Source organism: Triturus cristatus, chromosome 5_2 (genome assembly GCF_964204655.1).
Source record: "Triturus cristatus chromosome 5_2, aTriCri1.1, whole genome shotgun sequence".
NCBI lineage: Eukaryota > Metazoa > Chordata > Amphibia > Caudata > Salamandridae > Triturus > Triturus cristatus.
This window is the reverse complement of record NC_140588.1, coordinates 371,425,392-371,446,591: the sequence shown is the minus strand read 5'-3', so window position 1 is coordinate 371,446,591 and position 21,200 is coordinate 371,425,392. Positions and strand designations below refer to the sequence as shown.

General features: G+C 44.6%; 1 protein-coding gene across 1 annotated transcript in view; it reads right to left on the bottom strand.

Moving 5' to 3' along the window:
- The window catches only part of LY86 (lymphocyte antigen 86), a 228,132-nt gene extending 219,764 nt beyond the window's left edge, over nt 1-8,368 (bottom strand). Inside the window, exon 1 of the mRNA XM_085606613.1 lies at nt 8,242-8,368. Within this exon, the coding sequence (XP_085462739.1) occupies nt 8,242-8,368 (127 nt within the window). The remainder of the gene's footprint in view (nt 1-8,241) is intronic.
- Between the last annotated feature and the right edge of the window lie 12,832 nt (nt 8,369-21,200).

Below are 21,200 nucleotides of genomic sequence, written 5' to 3'. Positions count from 1 at the left end.
AGTTAAAATAGTAACTTTGGGGCATATTACCAAGCGGCAGCGATAATTATCGCTGGCCGCCCTCAGCGTGAAAATGTTTATCCCCGGCTATTGCTGATAATTATCGCCATGCTAGCGCTGTATTAACAACGCATAGCGCAATGGCGATAATTATCCCAGTGATAGTGATGTTTCCCATGGAACATCACTGGTTTTTCAGCGATGTTCCATTGAAAACAGCGATAACCTTGCTGATACGACCCTGTGGTCGTATCAGCATAATCCACCCCCAATGGTAAGTATATCTAAGTCAGGATTTTAGCAGACGTTAGTTTTTGGCGAAAACCACGGTTTTCGCCAAAAACTAACGTCTGCTAAAATCCTGAGGGCCACCTTGTAAATATCGCGATGTGTATTTAGAGATAATTTACAAAGTAGTCCGTCAGGGGTACGCCCAGTGACGGCCACTTTGCATCTAACTAGAGATGCGAAGCGAGGTGTCGGGAAAACGGGTGCTAACATGCGCTAATGCATGTTAGCATCCCCTTGTAGATAAGGCGATTATCTTATCTCCACTTGTTTGGCTTTTAAAGTCAAAAAAGCGGAGATAAGGCCCTTGTTAATATGCCCCCTTGTCTTGCCACCATCCACAAAACCCTTTGCTGCCCTGATGGTGCAAATGAAAGCATGAAAATCAATGTCCAGTGAAAACATGACTGACTATCTGCTTAGAGTTGGAAAACACCTTGGCACTCTTAGAGTTTGTTTATTTAAAACAACCAGTGATAATTCCAGTTGGCCTTTGGGAGATTTATCCAAGTGTAATAAAACAATCCAAATAAAACTCTATATAGGTACCAGTTCCATGTGTGCTCGACGCATCTACGGCAGATTTACATCTGTGTGGCAATGCAAAATTATTTTACTTCTGAAAGAAATGCTGACGACAGAAGTAAATCCACTGGAAACATCTCTAAATTAGGATTTTGTTGCACTGCTTTCCCTATGGCCCAAATGGCACGAGCATTTTTAAAGCTGATGGTAATAGTGACAGACACTTCACCTTCGTTCAACGCTATAATCCTGATACAAAAGTGCTGGATTCCCAAGCAGACAAAACACTCTGAGGGTATTTCTAGCATGAACCCTTTACATCATCCTATTCCAGAGGTCTTCAAACTTTTTCATGTCGAGACCCCCCTGGCAAAAACTTTTAGGCATAGGGACCCCCTCCTGACAAACATCTCTAGAACTTGGGTCTCCTCATCATTGCCGACTATCGACAACCATAAACGCCCCCAATTCCCACAGCAAATAATGTATACACTGGGGAAATGAATTAAACAGTGTTTAGCAAACCAAAGTTCAGTGGTTGGAGGCGTGGTCAAAGGTGTGGCTAAAAACAAAGGGCCTCATTTATGAGGCATTGGCGGAGGGCCGCGCCACAAGTCTTCTTCCTGCGCTGCCCTACGCCAATGTGAAAGGGCAGGAATGCACATTATTTATTAAATATTGTGCATTCTTGTCTTTTTCCCCCTATGTTGGCACACAAATTGCTGCATAGCGCCAACATAGGTAGATGGTTTTTGTGGAGGAAGCGGCACCTTCCTGCACAAAAAAATCCTGAGAGGGGTTTTCCTCTTTCCATGTGTGCTGCAGAATGCAGAACACACAGAAAGAGGAAAAATGAAAACCTTTCTCCTCGTTATGCCTGCTGTGGGGAGCCATAAGGTTTTGGCACTGTCCCAGGTTTACATGGTTATGTAAATCTGGGGCAGCGTCAAAATCCATGGGCGTTGTGGAATGCCATCTTGACATAGAGTAAGGCAATGCAGCTACTTGCACTGTTTTGTCTTACTCCATATCTATGCGGCCATGCAGAGCCACGCAGGGTGACTTTGCCTCGCCTCATAGATATGATTGAGATGCATTTTGCGATGCAGCACGCGCAACAAGATTCATTTGATTTATTTAATTGTTCACATACCTCCGTTCATCCATATTCCGGTGTTTACTACCCCCCACCCCACCTCACCGCCCCACGGAAGGCCCTCCACGGGCCGTTACTGCTTAATACATAAACCTCTGCCTGTCTCCTTGCCCTGTCTAATGGAGAGGAGTTGTGGTTCTAAAGATGGGATAGAAATTATAGCATACTGTTCAACATACTCTAGTAAGACTCTTTCGGTAATGCAGTGTGATGGATCTACAATGAAACACCGATAGCTGAGGGTAGTTTAGCATTATGGTATGTTGTTCCAAGCACCTGTGGATACAGGTGATTCTCATATTATGAGCCTCACATATTTCAGTACTCCTCTCTAACAAAATGGCAATGTGCTATGGTGTTTACACTGTTATGGATGAAGCAAGTTTTTACAAATTTTCCTAGAATTTCATAAGATACAGGCACTTATCCCCATGATATAGGTGTCAATAGGGATCCGTTTTTAAATATTACCGGGTCTGAGACCTGAAGGGGACCAGTGGTTCTCCTCCGCTAAGGCGAAGGAGAGTTACTCCACTGCTGCCCAAGCAGTAGAAAAAGGAAAAAAAATTATAATAACGTAACATTATTATCATTTTCCTTTTCCTACTGCAGTGGCTCCGTTGTTTCCTGGGGGCAGGGCTGGGCCCTGTGACGCCAGAGCACTGCAGAGGGAAGAGTGGTGGCATTCTAAGTGTCCATGACATTTTGACCGGCCCTCTTGGGCCGGCCAAACAGTCATGCACACTTGGCATGCTCTCCATCCTGGCCGCATTACAGCCTGGGTGGAGAACATGCCCTAGGCTCCGAAGCCTGGTCTGGGTGCCGAACCACGGCACTCAGACCAATCGCAACGTTGCATTGCAGCATTGTGACTGGTCAGGGGAGCTTAGGAGCCCGGGTGCTTCCTGCTGCCGGACTACAGACAGGAAGAAAACAAGAAGATGAAGAAGAGTCGGCTGCAACACTGGCCATAGCCAGGTTAGTGGGTTTTAAAAAATATATTTTTCATTTCCCCCACTTCCCCAACGCCCTCCCCAGGCCCTCCCCGCCTCACCACACAAGCCAGGTAGCAGCCACCACTGGAACGGATCCGGCCCACTTAAAGCCTTGGGTACCGCAAATCACTTTTTGCGGTCTAAGTGTAAGTTCTAAATAGTTCTATCAATATCTTTTTTTTCACATGTAAGAAGAAAGAGAATGTATATGTTTAGCACAGGCGTGGTGCGTCCATTGGGGCGTTGGGGCGTAGCCCCCCCACCCGCAGCTCCCTCGCCGTCTTTGAACTTAAGTAAACTGAATCAGTTTACTTAAGTTCAAAGACGCCGAGGGAGAACTGACAATCATGTCAGTCAGCATGACGTCGGACCGCCCACCCCCTTCAGAGTCTGAAGGGGGTGGGCGGTCCGGCGTCATGTTGACTGACATGATTGTCAGACGGACCCGGGGCATCAGGCAGCAGCACAAGTGCGCATGAGTGGGGAAGGTGCGCGAATTTTCGCACCGTCCCCAGTCATGCTCACTAGTGGCTGCACAGGCTGGCGCGTGCCTATTAGGAGAGCGAGGGTTGAGCAAAGGCTCAAACCTCGGTCTCCTAATGGGCAGGCGGGCGAGGAGTAACCATGCCCTAAGCCAATCCTGGCGCTGCTGACGGCGGACCAGCTCAGGACAGGTAGGATTTTTTATTCATTTATTTTAAAACTTCCCTCCCGCCCCCACCCCTGCGCGACCCCCCCCCCCGCGCCCGCCGCGACTGGACACAGGCCATTTTAAAGGCACTGTAACAGTGGGCCTTGTGGTGGAAAAGTGCGCGGCCGAAAACCCAATCTCGGTCACTTCTGAGGGTAACAATATAAGCGCGGCTCCCGCCTTGTGCCGGACTGCCGTTGAAGGCCTATTCATGGCCTTCAGCAACGTGAGGCCTCTAAGCCCCAGCGTGCCTCCAGGCCCCCAGAGACTACTGCCTTATCTGTCAGCCGGCAGTCAAAAATATTTGCACCCCAAATTGGCCGATAAATTACAGCTAACTGGACGTTTCTTCTTGGCTTGCAATGCACGGCCTCTGAGGATCTGGGCGTGTGGCTTTATCAAAGCAGCCTGCCGCCTGTTACTGGCCCCCAGCCCGGGCAAGACTGACTCTAGATTAAACTTTTCTCTTAACTGGCTGGGGTTTTCAAGGGTTCAAATGAGTCTCGGCAGGAGGCTCACCATCCTGTGATTCCGGGCAAGTCAGCAAGGTCAGATTTAAGTGATTTGAAATCACTTAAGTTAAATCTCTCCGTGCCTAAGAATGAATGTGCACGTCTGTAATGCAGTGCAGCTGTGGCTCATGTAAAGCGCGCAGATACCGTCGGCTCGAGTTCGTGCTATACAAATAAAAACATACAGCATGATTGACCCCCTGGTTTGTTTCTGCTGATGGGATGCTGCTCTCTTTGTCGAAGAGACTCTTCCTTCGCATTATGCCGTTTGCCACCACCACGGCATTCCACTGATTGCAGTGAGTCAGGGAGGGAAATGCACAGGGTGAGTGAGGCGTGTAGGAATAGCTCGATGGCTGTGCCCATGCTAAATTACATTGAAACGTTAACTTAGCCTGCCTGTTTGTTTTATCTGTTTATTATATCTGTGCCGCTGAGAGGTGTTGATACTTGTTTATGCTGCTTAGAGCATGTGTGACAGCGGATCGGAATACATTAATTCATGGATTGTGCAAAATGTTTAATTGACTAGCCTCTGTGGGTTACACTGTGCTGTCAGGTTTGCAGGAGAATACCGGAGCACCAAGGGAGCTAAATAGCAAAACACAGTAACTGGACCCCATCAAGAGGTCGGTTGGCATATAATGTGCACCTGGGGTATCTCATGCCATTAACTGGATTAGGAAAAAATATCTGTAGCCTGTTATGGCCATAGATTACCTGGAGCACATCACGGCTTTAAACATTATATCCATAGAATGGTTAAAAGGTGATCCCTGGAGTACAATATGGCTCTAAGTGTTGTTAGTCAGAGTTCTGAGACACATCATGGCACTAAATGGCAGACAGGGTATGAGGGGAACATCATGGGGTTGATTGGCAAATGGGAAATCCCTGCAGTACATCATGGCATTGGCGGAATATGCGGGAAATATGAGACACATCCTAAGGCACTGAATGGTCTGTGGTGGTTAATTAGTTACATGAAATGTATGTCTGCCATATTATGGGGTAACTGTGCATATGATGACAGACTGATGTGTGATGTGACACTTTAGTATATAAAAGCAATGGCAATCATTGATGCAGGCTGTATTTTGAGTGTATATCCTAGAGAAAAGTGATGTCATTTTGTGGTTATACTGAATAGGCAGCTACCAATATCATTTTCATGTGAAATCTTTTTTATTGATGTCACAACTACGCTTTCACAAGTGCCTTATTAACCGTCTTACTTTCTCAAATTTGCTTGAAAATGCACCATTTGCCACATCTTTTTTCAAAAGGTTCTCAGGGGAAGAACCCCACTTCCGCCTCCAACCAGACTTTATGACAGTTGGGCTAGGTCGCTACGCTCGCTTGATACACATCAGTCACGCGATTTTGTTTACGCCCTACCACTTTCAAATGTCACCAGCCGCAAATAATGAGTCATCATGTGACACTGCTAGAGTTTTCCTCCTCCGAAGTGAACTGATTTCTAAACTGAGAAGCAAGTAAAATTATCACCACAAGTAGATGATATGAGCGAGAATTAAGAAACTTTACACGATAGAAAAACGAAATACATTAAGTTCTGTGTAACTAAATGATCAACAGGACTAGTCTAGTTTTCGACAGAAAATGTGGGTGGTATTTCTTGGAGCTACAAATACCAGCATGCAGACCAATAATGGGATAAGACATGTGAACTGGCATTATTTACATGCATTGCAATTATAACTGCTTTTATATTTATCATTTTGTAGAAAGTCCAAGAGATTCTATCATCATTCATGGAGAGAACGTATATTTGTATGCATAGATGTATTGTCTAAATTACAAATACTAACGTGATACCTCTGATGTCGATGTGCTAATTAGAAAGAGTAGGGTACACAGAGAGTGACATTTCTCTATGTAATGGAGTGGAAATTAAGCAAAACCTTTAACAAGAATATCATATTTATGCTGGGTAAGATTGTTTTAAATTGGTCGTTCATGAATATGACAACATGGAAAATGTGTAGAAATATAATATATTTAGGGCCATGATTACCCTAAATAGGCTTTCCAATAATCTTTATGTTGCACAATTATGTTGAAATCTCGGAAGAGAAGGGATGATTGTTTGGTTAATGGCAGATGCTGCCACAATGTAAATTGAGTATTACTGCTACAGAACCGTATAGTAAGTATGCCACATTTTTTTCCTCCCTTTTTTTAATTTGGAAAATTTGAAATACTTATTAATTTAAACTCTTCTCCAAAACAAAAGTGGCAAAATGCAAATAATTTGAAAAAAGCTTCAGTACCTGCTGCATATTATTACTGTAGATAAATGTTTAAAATATTCTCTTGATGAAGAGTTTTAATCTGAAACGCGCTGATAATTTACAGTACCTCTCACATTGATGGAATAATATCTGTGTATAAGCATGTCGAAAGCTAACATAGCGAATAAATACATTTGAAGATTTGTGAATGATTAACATTAAATTTGCCATAAAAGAATATTTACTGAACTCTTTATTGTGATTTTTGATGAATATTCTTGCAAAAAAACAATTGAAGTGGATTATGCGATGTGCGCACTACTAGGAGAAGCATGCTAAAGAAAACTTTTTGTGTTTTAGGTTTTACAAGAGCATAATTAAGAGGGCAGAAAATCACTGGGTATCAAATTCTCTGTATAGTCATTGACAAAGCACTAATTGATGTACACCATAATTTCCAAAATAAACTCAAATATTATTACTTCGCTACTTGAACTATTTTGCATGTAGGGGACAAATCTAATGAGTTTTCCCTAGCCAGTGACAGAAAAAGCTTTGCTACCTTGACCTTTTGTCTTACCAAAGTAGCAGATGCAGCAGTTCTAGTACATATGATTTAAATGGCCCAAATACAAGTTTATTCAGTTGGTATGCTTCAGCAAAACAAGGTGATTTACCAATATAGCAGTTAAATAGTTGTACACAAAATCATTAAACTTTCTGATGCATAGCAGTTTGATATTAGAAGCTATACAGAATAATAATGATCTATGTGCAAACATAAGGGCCTGTGATGGGTGTCAGATTTGCCCTCTTCTATGCCAACTTTTTAATGGATTGGATAATGATGGTATGTGAAGGAAACACATCATATACTAACTTCACAAACAGTAGGAATGTGATGATGCTATAGTGACAGCATAAGCTATACCTGGCTGATGAGCCCTGATTAGGGCGAAACCGGTCCTGGGCTGCTTGTGTTTCGTTTCAGGGAGAGCCTGGCCTGTTCTTATTGGAGCAGGGTCAAGACTGATTTGCATATGGCTGGGTGCAAACTGAGGTGACATAGTAGGCAACATAACAATGAACTGGGATGCGGCCCTGAGTGATTACCAGTGGCTGAGATTAATTCAAGCATTCCCTCTATCACTTTTTGGTATACTTCCATTAAACTTTCTGACATGCCTACTACTGAGTTTCACGAAGGTGAGCTTCCACCCTATCACCACCACCCTGAATGCCGCATGTCTCTAAGGGCTTGTTTAGCCATACTGACATGACATAAATGTGTGTTGCTATAAAAAAAAATATGTTCATAATATGAAACGATGATGGATGTCCGAATTTTAATTTTGACAAGATCCTTCCTCCTTGGCTGTCACGCATCCGGACCATGAAGGGTTACAGCAGCAGAATCAATAAACCGAGCTGCCTCTCCCTTTTCATTTTCATTAAGTAACATTTGGTTGCAAAACAGCTGATGTCGCCAGCGTCATGAATTTTTTATAGTTTGTTTTCATCTGTGCTGCAGCAACAGATGAGCAGAATTAGTCTCCCAGGAGCTCTCAAAATATCACACATCCCTGTGTAAATCTCACAAAAAAACAAAAAAAACAGATACATAACAATAGCGCATGGCGAGCATTTAGAACAAGTTCCGCTACGAAGACTTTTTTAAGAGAAAAGTTGACTTCTTTGCTAGTTTAGCTCATGTGCGCTATGGACCTGAAAAAAATAGTGCACGAGGCGCCGGGCCTCTCTTAATATAAAAGAGCAGACGCTTCAGAAACCATTAGGAAAGGGAGAAAAAAACACTCACCACAGCTTTTATAAGACACTTCCAAGTCGCCTGTTTTGCACACAGTGTGCACGGGCCATTCTTTGTTTTCGATGAGAGATGCGATAAGCAATAATAAAAAGCACAAAACTGCAGTAAAGACGTTCATGGCGGGCTCTTGTGAAGCGGGCCAGGCACGCACTTTTCAGTTCTTGTTCTCATGAATGTGACGAGCATCAAAAAAAGCCCACCTGACGTAGTGCTGCGGCGAATTAGCATGTTGTGGTTCGCTACTCACCGTAAGAGGATGTACGAAAACAGAGAGGCTTCTGGTAGATCCCATTCTGAGCTCTTTCAGGAGGGAAGTTGTGAACTTTGGTTCGAGGACTATGTTTGCAAAGCAACGATCGCGGCCCGTTAAAAATATTTGACTATCTCTTCTGAGCATTTCTGCTGCACTGTCACGCAAATACCTCACTGACTGCCCCCCCCCCGCCCCTCCCACCTGTCGATGCGTATTAATAAGTGGTGAAGCGGAACACTTATGGGGTTCACACTGAGAAAAATGACGGGGCCATACACTAAATATACACAGAATTGGGGCAGCACGGCTCTCCAGAGCCATGCCGGGGACTTTCCAGTCCAAACTATACTATGACATGGCTGCTAGGTTTTCATTTAGCTTATGTGTGACATTTCTATGTTTGAGGTGTGCTTATGTGTGACACTGTCACGCCCTAAGTTTGACATTTTGAGTGACACGTCCCTGCTACTAATTGTTCTTAGACACATCCTTCGCAAGTCTCTCAGTAGAAGCACCAACTAATCCCCAGTGCACTTAAAGTCCACCCTGAACAACCCATGATGGCCACAATTGAGGCTTCACAGTCCTAAATTCAAAGTGCTTCCAGCACACAAAACCTTTCAGTTCACATACATTGCTTTGTGGAGTTTCTTGCTTTTTAACAGAGCTAGACGTCCTTTCGATGCACCAGCTTATCATGCTTAGATCATGCATGCCACTCCAGATAGCATAAGCATCCCAGACAGCAAGCTGTAAAAACGTTAATGGACCCAGAGAGTACATGCATGAATGGTCCCAAGCTCTCTGGGGCAGGTATGGCCGCGTACAACGTATGCATTATTGTCCTCAAGCTGTACTGCACATTTACAAAGGCCCAATGACACGAGCCACATACAAGTGACCTGCTGCCCTCTCTCTCCCCCTGCCTGCCCTACCCCATCCGCATGTCCGTCCATGCCAGCAGGGCCCTGTAAAGTCACCTCAGGAAGAGAATATCATCTTAGCTAGGTACATGTTCCATCAGTATAATGCCCAGGTCTCCGGCACACCTCTATTACTACCCTTCCCATCTGCTCTCTCTCCTCACTCCACCACAAGCCTCACGCTCCATTCAGACTCACTTACTCTGTGACCCCCATTTTACCATGCCTGAACACTCTCTCTGCCCCATACTCCGCGGGCAGCCTCCCAGGCCTGCTCTGCTCACGGCCTCTGCTCATGGGGTATCCAACAGCTCCTATTCACTAACTCTGCCCCGATTATTTAACTCTGCCCCAACCTTACCACTGTTTCATCCATTCACTCTGTATCGTTTCCGCTTTGATCCTATTTCCTTTCTTTGCACTGAATCCCTCAGCATACCCAAACTTCCTCGTTGTACCGTCTCGATCTGCTCCCAAATGTTGCCATTACCCATCGCTCTGCTTTTCCGCCCCCATAACCACTGCCCCTACCCCTTCAGTTTGCTGTCTTATTCTGCCCCGGCAGGTCGTCTGCAGATGCATTCTCACTGTGCATCGTTCATTTACTGGCCCAGGTCTCCGTACCCTTACGGGCGCCGCTGGACATCACACATTGAGGCATACAGTTGTAATGCCGAGGAGTAGTAATCGGCTAGTACTGGGGCAGTAGGACCCCGGGGAAAGTGTAGGACTCAAGGACACTATTCATCCCTTCTGTAGGAGGGTTTACCAGGACGTCAGTCGGTCCTTGGACACAAGCGGGTGCAGATATGTTGTTCACAGATGAGGGGAATGGCATTTGGATGGAACTGTTCCTGTAACCCGAATACAGGAGAGTAGAAACATACTATGTGTGGTGGCCCCATTTGCAGCTGTAATTCTACAACAGTCACAGGATTGTTATGCTCCTGCATACCAAGTCAAGTTCAATACAAGTTTATTTAGACCAATGGTCCTCAAACGTTTTAAAAACTACATTAATAAAACTTCTAAAGTCACCGTTCACTATTTAAGCTCATAAAAAATTCATATAATACACTGTGGATCCGATCGGCAGCTCTGAGCTCTGTCTTTGACCTGGAGGGCCTAGCCTACTACACTCATTACATGTTCAGGGCATGAGCTCACCCGGAGTCTCTCTGGCATCCCTCCTTCCTCCCCTGGTGACTGCCCTGCGGTGCACAGTGGTCCATGGTGCCAGTCAGTCCTCATAACCGAAGCCTCTTATCATGGAGAGCTGGTCTCTGGGAACAAAAGGTGCACTGCGCAGACCTGCACGAGAGTCTCTGTTGGGTGACTGTGCCATTGAGCATGCCAATCACAGTGCCAGGGAGAGGATGCCAGACTGTCCGGGATACAATGAGGATCTCAGATGCTCACTGGGGGGCTAGTCCACACTCAGCGCCATAACTAAACCTGCATTGGCTGCTTGTCGCTGCAAGAGGGGGCGGGCAGGCTGGGGTTGCAAACAAAGCTCTCATCTACAAGCGGGCTAATGAAATTGGAAATAGACATTGCCAGCCGAGTCAGGTGATTTGCGTGAGCAGCCTTGGAACTCACAGGAATGTAGGTGATTTACCAGAATGTATGTGTGTAACCCTCAGTAAGTGACACTTGGCAGGCTTCTGCGAGGTAAGCTACAGAGGGCTATACCACATTTTCCCTAAGGGAGACAACAAGGCAGTAGGTAGCTCATCATACCCTTAGGACAGAATGGATGTTCAATCATATGTGCAATCTGGGAGATTCAAAGCACACCCCCTCAGGGTTTACAACTGCAACACAAACTCGACTATTCCTTGTAATGCCTGAGCCTCATTCCTGGTGGTACAGTGTCACTGTTCAGCTTTAATGGGGAAGGGTGGAGGGGTTGCTTCACTTAGTGTGCCTCAGCTGTTGTTGGCTCATCTCTTGCCCTCACCTTGGAAAACTAGTCAACCACATTGGATCACCATGTGTTTCGGGAGACGACACTAGCACAAAACTAACACGTCTTAATAGTTTCTGGCACAGTCCTCAGTTGCTGCTTCCAGCCTGAATATCTGCACATGAGAAGCCTTTGATACTTGTTAGTTACACTCTTGCTTCTTTTCTTTTTTAGTTATCTTCAGTCAAACAAAAATAGGGGGGTTATTGGAAAAGTTGATCATAGTTCAAATTGTTTTGATTAGTGCATATGAAATCACTTTAAAAAATCAGAATTGTGACAATCTCAGTAAGAATGACAGACACGGGTCAAAGTTTCAGAGGTTTATATCATAATTAATAGGCAAAATACAGATAATTAATCATCAATTAGTTTAGCATCAAAACATATATATCTTAAATATAAAGAACTCAGGGCCTGATTCACAAATGTAAATTTATAATTTAGTCAAGTGTAAGTTTTCAATTTTTAATGGAATTCACAAGGCAATTTTACAAGTTGTATCATTACAACTGCCTATCTTTTTATGCCACAAGTGCGTGGACTCCGCAGTTGTAAATATGCTACTCGTAAGATTTGTTTGTGAACAGCAAAAAAATAATAAACTTGCACTACAGTGTAAGATTACTTTTCCTAATCAGGCCCACAGTAAAAATCTATGAAAAATCCAGCATGGATTCATCTTATAAGAGTGGGGCGAGGATGTTCCAGGGTAAGGAGGAAAGCGGGTCCTTTCATAGTACACGATGCTCAGGACATGCAATGATGAGGAACAAGCAAGAGGAAATATTGTGCTACAGAAATCATTCTAGGATTCTCCCATAGTACGTTCACATTGGATATTGTCCTTCTCATGGTTTATTCAAGCATTATAGTTGATACATAGTACAAATGATAGCCTGGGATGGATGGGATGTCCTTGGTTATGTACAGTGTGGGGAGAAGTCCCTGCCAATGTTCACGATTTATTAGTGTAAAGCTCACACCTCCTTATTTAGAACAAAACAGTAGCACCGTTCGTCACGTGCTGTGTTACGATGTCACTTCAAAATGGAGAATGGCGTAAATATGGGCTATGTTAGTGTAAGCTCAAACTCTATTGCATTTAAAGTGAAAACAGCTCTCACGCTATCACAACAGAAGAGGTTAAAGTGTTTATTGAGAAAGGGGGTTATAAACTTGACCAGTGATAAAGGCATTCTCAGAAAAAAATAATTGCTCAAATGAAGACGAATTTATTGTTCGAAAGATTTTACTAAAGTCTTTGTCACATGTGGCATTTATATATATGTCAGTGCTATGGTTGACATAGTCTACGGTTGCCAGATGCCATTTCTCAATTGTTCTGAATAACTTGCCTTAAAGGAGGACACAGTCATTGTGTGCACACACTGATGCCATGCTGCCTGTCAAAAGAGGGAGGGGTGATCCACTGCACTGTGATCACGCTGTAATTCATGCTATGTCCATGGCATGGCTGATGTTCTTGCCCTCCCATAGAAAGCAAAAGACAAAATATTTGTGCTCTTAGCACTGGTTGCAGATAAAAAAGACATTTGCTCAACACACTCCAGATAGAAGAGTGAATTTTGAGCAGCCACGAAAAAGTTCAACATGTTTGACATCAGTTGTATGTCATCACATCGTTAACTAAAATATTGTCTTACATTGTATTGTATTGTTTTGCATTGCAAGATTTATATAGCACGTACTACCCCTATGTGGGGCACTGAAGCCCTTCCCTACATGGTTAGCACGCTACACCGTCAAGGATGTGTGTTTGGAAGTGTGTTGTCTTTGTCTGTATCCAATGTGGGAAGTGTTTCCATATCATAAGTGATGAACACAGAGGTGTGATTATCATGTTATAGTACACATCCCTTGGCAGCGTGATGGATGAAGAAGTGTGAGAGAGAAGCATGCAGTTTATAGTTTTCACTAATCTGGCATCTTTGAGTAGCCCTGCAGGTCCATTTATGGTATTTTGTATGATTCTAGTATACTGAGCTGGTTACTTCACTAGATTGTCCATTCTGAGTAACTTTGTTTGAAGTTTATGGTCCTGAGCAGGCATAGGTTGGGGGAAGAGATGACGGAGAGATCTTCTGAGATAGACTTTGTTACTATCATCCCATATCTGATTTTAATTGTGAGAAGTCAAGAAGCGGTCATACTATGTATCTTGTTGAAAGCTGCAGTGGTGGACTAAATTAAAGTTCTCTTGTTGGCAAGGCAAATGTGGCAGAGCTCCTCAGTTATTAAATTCCTGTTCAGTTGGCGATGGGTGGTTTATTGATGTGGACTGGTACACTACTTGGAGATGGACATGATCCATAGCAGGGTCAGAGAAAGGCAGCAAGGCTCAAAAAACGGCACTAGCCAGTATAGTCACTCATATGTCCCAGCTCGTGTATTGCCCACCTCAAACGACCAGCTGCCACACGGTCATAAATTAAATACAATTTCAACAGAAATGAGAGGCAATACAATCTTAACAGGACGTATCAATGTTCAATAATATTCCACTCACTGTATTTTCATGTAAGCAGAAAAGTTCTTTATTTCGTTATCTTCAATAACAAGTAGGCACCATTGCAAACTATCAACAAACTAATAGTGCATCAGGAGTTGTATGGCAACTGAAACAACCCTAGTGTAAGAATAAGGACATCTTGTTGTCATTAATCAGCCTATTTGAAATGTTTTAAAACTATTTGAACTATTTTGGCAAGTAACTTGATCAACTGTTCCATTAACCCTCCCATTTTTGTTTGAATGAAGACAACTAAGAAAGAAAAGAAGCATGAGCTACACTAACGTGTCAGGAACAAATGCACTCTAACCCATAGTAAAAGCGAAATACCATGAAGTCATAAAACATTTAAAGTCTAAGGTTCCCCAAAAGGAAATTAATTGACCCAAGATTTTCCAAACCTCTCAAGAACCTAAGGAGTCTGTGCTTTTGGATTTTGAGAGGTTAATGCAGGTGTACAGGGAGCATAGCAGATTGGATTTGACACTTGGAGACAATGGTGCCGATTACGATCCGGTAAAAACCGGGTACGAACCGTCGGTCGGAGCGTTTTCTCCGTCCGACTCGTACCCGGTAGTAAAACTTTACAAACATGGAATTACGATTCGCACGGAAACACCATTTCCGTACGAATCGTAAAAAACATCGACCGACGAAAATATACATACGAATGTGATCCGGGAATGCTGCGACGTGACGTCGGGACGCTTTCAGGCAGCGTTTCACGACCCAGGAAGTACGATTCGAACCGACAGCAGTCCGGACGGCAATATTTTCACGGCACCAAAAAAGTGCCGGAAAAGCGAAGTACGGCACGAAACGACCAGAGTAGGTGGCCCGGTACGCACCGTACCCCCCCCAGCCCCCGTACGTACGCGCCGACCCCCCCCAGCCCCCGTATGTATGCACTGACCCCCCCCCAGCCCGCGTACGTTTGAGTCGTACCCCCCCAAGCCCCCGTACGTTTGAGTCGTACCCCCCTGTGTATGTACACCCTTGTACGTGTCGAACCCCCTGTGTATGTACACCCGTGTACGTGTCGAACCCCCCCGTGTATGTACACCCGTGTACGTTCGAGTCGTACCCCCCCGTGTATGTACACCCGTGTACATGTCGAACCCCCCGTGTATGTACACCCTTGTACGTGTCGAACCCCCCGTGTATGTACACCCTTGTACGTGTCGAACCCCCCGTGTATGTACACCCGTGTACGTGTCGAACCCCCCGTGTATGTACACCCGTGTACGTGTCGAACCCCCCGTGTATGTACACCCGTGTACGTTCGAGTCGTACCCCCCCAAAGCCCCCGCACGTTCGAGTCGTACCCCCCGTGTATGTACACCCTTGTACGTGTCGAACCCCCCCGTGTATGTACACCCATGTACGTGTCGAACCCCCCGTGTATGTACACCCGTGTACGTTCGAGTCGTACCCCCCGTGTATGTACACCCATGTACGTGTCGAACCCCCGTGTATGTACACCCTTGTACGTGTCGAAGCCCCGTGTATGTACACCCTTTGCACGTGTCGAACCCCCCGTGTATGTACACCCGTGTATGTGTCAAACCCCCCGTGTATGTACACCCGTGTACATGTCGAACCCCCCGTGTATGTACACCCATGTACCTTCGAGTCGTACCCCCACCCGTGTATGTACGGTGCGTACCCCCAGCGCTACGCACACGGGTGTACATACACGGGGGGGTTCGACACGTACACGGGTGTACATACACGGGGGTACGACTCGAACGTATGTGGGCTGGGGGGGTACGGCGCGTACATACGGGGGCGGGGGTCGGCGTGTACATACGGGGGCTGGGGGGGTCAGCGCGTACATACGGGGGCTGGGGGGGGTCGGCGCGTACATACGGGGGCTGGGGGGGGGGGTCGGTGCGTACATACGGGGGCGGGGGGGGGGTCGGCGCGTATGCGGGCACATGTCTCCATGGTTGCTATGGGAGTTCGGTGCGGACGGTGTTTTTTCCATACGGTTGCAACATCGGACGCACGGGATGGATCGTGATTCCGCGGTCGGACTTCACTTTTCACATTTGTACGGTAAATCGTCCGAGGACGTGTCGGACACATTTTCCGACCCGAGGACATGTGGGGAATAATTTCCAATGCGATTCGTATGGACTTTTTCCCATGCGAATCGTAATTGGCAGTTTGTACGGCACTTGTACGATTCGTACGGTAAAAAGACAGGATACGAGTCGTACGGGGAATTCTTTTGCCGGATCGTAATCGGCACCAATATGGGAGGATTCCTTGCCTCTTTTGTGCATGGACTGCAGCCCAAAATCACCAACCAGATCATCCAAGGTGTACTTTGCTGGCAGAGCAAATTACTTGACGAGATCCTGCAGTATGAGGAGTATTGTAGTGACATGCTGGAGGCTAAGCGAAAGGGGTTAAAGGAGAAGTACATAATTGCACAGACCCAGATTGAACAAAATGGAGTAAAGAAGGGAGTTAATGCACTCTCACTGGGACCAAAATTAACCCCAGCATTAATATAAGCATGCAAAGAGTCTCAATGGCGTATGGAGGAAATGCCCCACGAGGTAATGCACCAGGAACTAGCATAAGTGCCTTAAAAAAGGTTATCCCTTACCGTATTTGCAAAAAGGTTGGCCATTGGAAGCATGAGTGCCATTATAACCCAGTTCTACTTATGATCGATGCCCAAGCTGTGAATCTTGCAGGGCAGGAAGAGCTTCTCCTGATACCTAGAACCCCTTTGTCATCCCCAAAGATCTCTAAACCTGGCAAGCCACAGAGTTCCCCAGGCTCCATGCAGATGCGGGTAGGAAATTCCCACTTCCAGCCAAGTCATAGAGTTCCCCAAAGCCCATTTGTGCCTCTGAACGGTCCGGTTCCTGTGATGTTCTGGAGCTCTACTGACTTTGATCAGGACCAATGACAGTGCATGAGGGGGGGAGGAGGAGTGCGTACTTGGCGCAGTCTTAGAAGTGGATCAGAGTGGTCCGTACATGGATGGAGAGGTTAACGGACATCCTGCATCTTTCCTGATAAACACAGGAGCCACTCGCTCAACCGTTAGAACAGTTGAGGTCCCTAATCTAACCCTGTTGGGAAAAGATGTCAAAGTTGTAGGCATCACTAATCAGCAGTGCACCAATCTGCTTACAGCCCCTGTCCCAGTAAAAGTAGGAGATATCAAAGAGCAATACCAGTTCGCAATGTTTGATATGAGTCCTATTGCTAGGAAGGGGTTTCCCCAGTAAATTTAACTGCATCATTTACTGTACGAAGGATGGAGTTGGTATTGAGACACAAGTTATCAGGAGACCCTGTAACTCCCAGAAAATAAATCTAATGACCCCAAACTCTACAAACTACCAACAAATAAACATTTAAAATGAAACTGACACTTTTTTGTTTTTTCCCTTCCAACAGAGAAAAAAGAACCTGCTCCACATTACAACACCCTTAACGGAAAAGCTGCATAACAATGTGAAACATCTAAAAAAAATACATGTATGTATAAATAATAAAAATAAGTGCATCATTTTATATGTTATATTATTTATCTGTATAGCACACCAATCGCCCGAGAGCCTATGCAGGTGCTTGGGCAGGTGTGCAAGTTCGTGGTCCCCAAGGTGCTTATACGAAGAGTCATGTCTTCAGCTTCTGGCGGAACTCAAGAAGTGGGGAGGAGTCTCTTATGTATTGTAGGGAGGTTGTTCCATATCTTGGGTGCGATGTAGGAGAATGATCGACCCCCAGTTTTGCTTTTGCAGATGCAGAGAATATGTGTGAGTGATAATGAGACATAGCATAGGTATTTGATGGGTTTGTGAAAGCGTGTGCGGCTGTTTAGATATTCTGGTCCTGTGTTGTGAAGGGCTTTGTATGTGTGCGTATATGTAAATAACAAACATATAAACTGTAAAAAATTGGATTAAATTATGCTATTGCACTACTTTCAGATACAATGACAGAGAGAGCTAAAAATATACCATCCAAGAAAGGAAAAAAGTTAATAAGTCACATGGGCTACACCTGCAACTAAGAAAGCACATCGACTGAAAATGTGAATTGGAAATGTACCAAATATTATTCTAATGCAGGCTATGGGAGAGCCACAACAAAAGATGATGTAATTCATGAAAGGAAACACAACCACTGTCCAAATGTAATAGAAATAGAAGAAAGGAGGTATTAGAGGATATAAGAGAGGCAAGCAATGGGTCAGGAACCCACAACCAAAATCCTAAAAGATATACTGCCTAAAGTCCCCAAACACATCACAGGCTAACTACCACCTATAATTGCACGAATGAAAAAAGCAACCAACAATACTCTTCCTGCCCTTAAAAGATACCAAGACTTAGAAATACCTGAACATTTAACAATGACAGGTAATGAGAACCATTTCTGTTATATGACAACCTAAACAATGATAAATTAATCCTAATATATTCCACAGCAGATAACCTACTAAAACTAATATATTGTCTAACTTGAATGATGGATGGGACCTTGAAAATATGTCCCAAACTACTTACTCAGATAGACACACTATGTGGGGAATACCGCAACACAAATATCCCTTTTATATATGCCCTACTACTAAATAAACAAAGCAACACTTACTGCAAACTCTTAAACCACATCAAACATAAAACAAGTAACTACTATCCACAAAAAATAATCATAGACTTGGAACAAGCCATGATTCAAACCATTACAAAAAATTACCTCCCCACTGCCATACAAGGCTGTAACTACCATTTTAATCAAAGCATATGGCAACAACTCCAACAATCTCCACTAAGTGTAGAATATGCTACAAACAGCCAATTGCTTTTGAAATAAAAACATGACAGCACTAGCCTATGACCCTGTCACAGAGGTAGCTAACCACTAACATTTACTAATAGAAAACCCTTTCTACCATCAAAACAGAGAATAACTAAGGGCCTGATTGTGAGTTTGGCGGTCCGATGGACCGCCAAACCCACGGTGGCGGTGCAGCAACTGCCGCACTGGCGGTCTGACCGCCACGTTGTGACTTTGGTGGTCAGACCACCATAGGACCTCTGCTACCACCAGGGATCTGCAATCCCTGGCGGGCTTGCAGTGGTCTGAGGCCACAATATGCTGGTGGTGCAGCTGTTGCACCTATAAGCATTTGAAAGGCAGCATCTGGGGCCAGCCGTCGCAGGACCGACTGCCCGGATTCCAAATTGTAATCTGGCAGGCAGTCAGCGGTGGAGATTGACGGTGTTGTGGCATGCCTGCCAGTGGCATGCCTGCTCCCACACCGCCAAACTCATAATCAGGCCCTAAGTCGCTAATGGATTATTTCAAACATACTTGGGTTGACAGATGACGTCGCTCTGGACACAGACGCCAACCCCAATTCTAGATATCATGGTGTAATCGTGCTATGTGAAACTCTGGGAGTAGTAAAAAAAACTCAGCTGTGCTACGCAGAGTTCCACCGGCTGGCAGAGTTTCTCACCGCTCCCGTTCGCATTGTGTTTTTACGTGAAAGGCAATGCAGAGTACGTCCTCGTGTTGAAAATCATGCGCAAACTGCACCATGTGGTTCGTATGGACGCATCCATCTTGTTTTCTTACTCTGTTCATGGTGCCAGGCCTGTTTTTGAATCCCTTGTTAATCTTTTCAGCCCTCTGCCCTCCTAATTAATCTACCCCTCATTTTTATTTATTGCAGGCCCAAGTAAGCTAGGATTATAAATAATATTCACAATGTATGCTTGTTGAGAAGGCTTTCTTTTTCTTGCTCATGTTCTAACAGTTAACTAGAGAGTGGCCACCTTCGAACCCCAATGTTGTGCTATGTAATTCATTTATACATTATATCAGCTGTTCCCATAAGAGTGCAGCATGGCTGAAAAGTATGATGTCCCATTACATTTGCCAACCAACACCATATATCTTTCATTGACCATTATTTTTCCACCCCTTCATTGTGCTTCAATGACTCAGAGTCATCATCATCATCATCATAGGCTATAGCTCGGCCCCTCCATTATGAAAAGTTTTTGGTTGGCTTGACTACCTGCTTTTTCTAACATTGTGAACCAACAAAATGCAGAGTGATATTTTTGATACGCATTGCTAACCGAACTGTATGTATTGCAGTTGTATTTTTTTGATTAAAAACAAATTAAGGGGAGACGCATTTGGCATCTATAAAATGTATAATATGTTTTTCTAGTCACTCAAATTGGCGGCTAAAGTGCTGCTGCAGGAGGAGAAGGAGGCTCGGTTAGAGGGGGAGAAGTGACAACAGGGACAGGCGGTAGTGTGTCATAGCTCTTGCTTATTGACAATTACTATTATACTCACTAGCCACAAGGGCGTTGTTGTGACTCATGATTGTGAACCCCCCACTTTACCAGCTACAGCGGTAATTGAGTTATGGTCTCTGCTATCTGCAACTCAGCAAAAGCTCACATAATGAACGCTAAAAGTGATGGCTTGAGGGAAACAGGAAAGCATGGAAGAAAGGATGGGTGAAAAGGTATATGAGTGAAAGGAAAGGATGCGTCAGTAGGTATTGGGTAAATGGATGCATGGGTGAAAGGATGATTGAAAGAAAGGGTGGATACTGAATGAATGGATAATGGTTCGAAAATTGTGGTGAAAGACTGGATGAGAGAATGTAAAGTTTAACTCACGGTGGCTATGGGTGAATATAGAAGAATGAAAGGATGATTGAATAATTGCCTGGATGAATAAACAAGAGAGATCTTCTGGAGAGGGGTAGGCTGCTCACCTACTTCGCTTGGTGTGTTTTATGGTTATCAAAGCTGTAGTTCACAGTGAGAGGTATTTTAATTTTTGTTCTAATTCCTTGACTTAGTATATTTGTGAAGTGAGACAGATATGTATCGCACCCATCATTCATCACCCCCCTCCCTGCGCATGGCATTTCACCACCCATGACTGAAGTGCAGTATGGTTCAATTCGTGACTGCAGTGTTTCTGTGCAATGTGCATCTGCTTCAGTTAATGCAGCGGTTGGACCTGGCCCTTTTGGCAGGTTCACCCCTAAACTTTTTGCATTTATCCTAGCCTTTTTCCCTATGCAGTGTTAGTCGTTTTAGGCCTCTAGGCACTTTAGCACTGTGTCCCAGTGTAAAGTGCGTGCACTCTGTATTACCTTTAGTGAGACTGGCCTGCCCTCCCATAGGAATGCATGGGGGATATGTGTGTCCATGGTAATTCCTGGTGTGAGAGGAGTGCAAGGTTGAGTTTAGTATGTGTGAA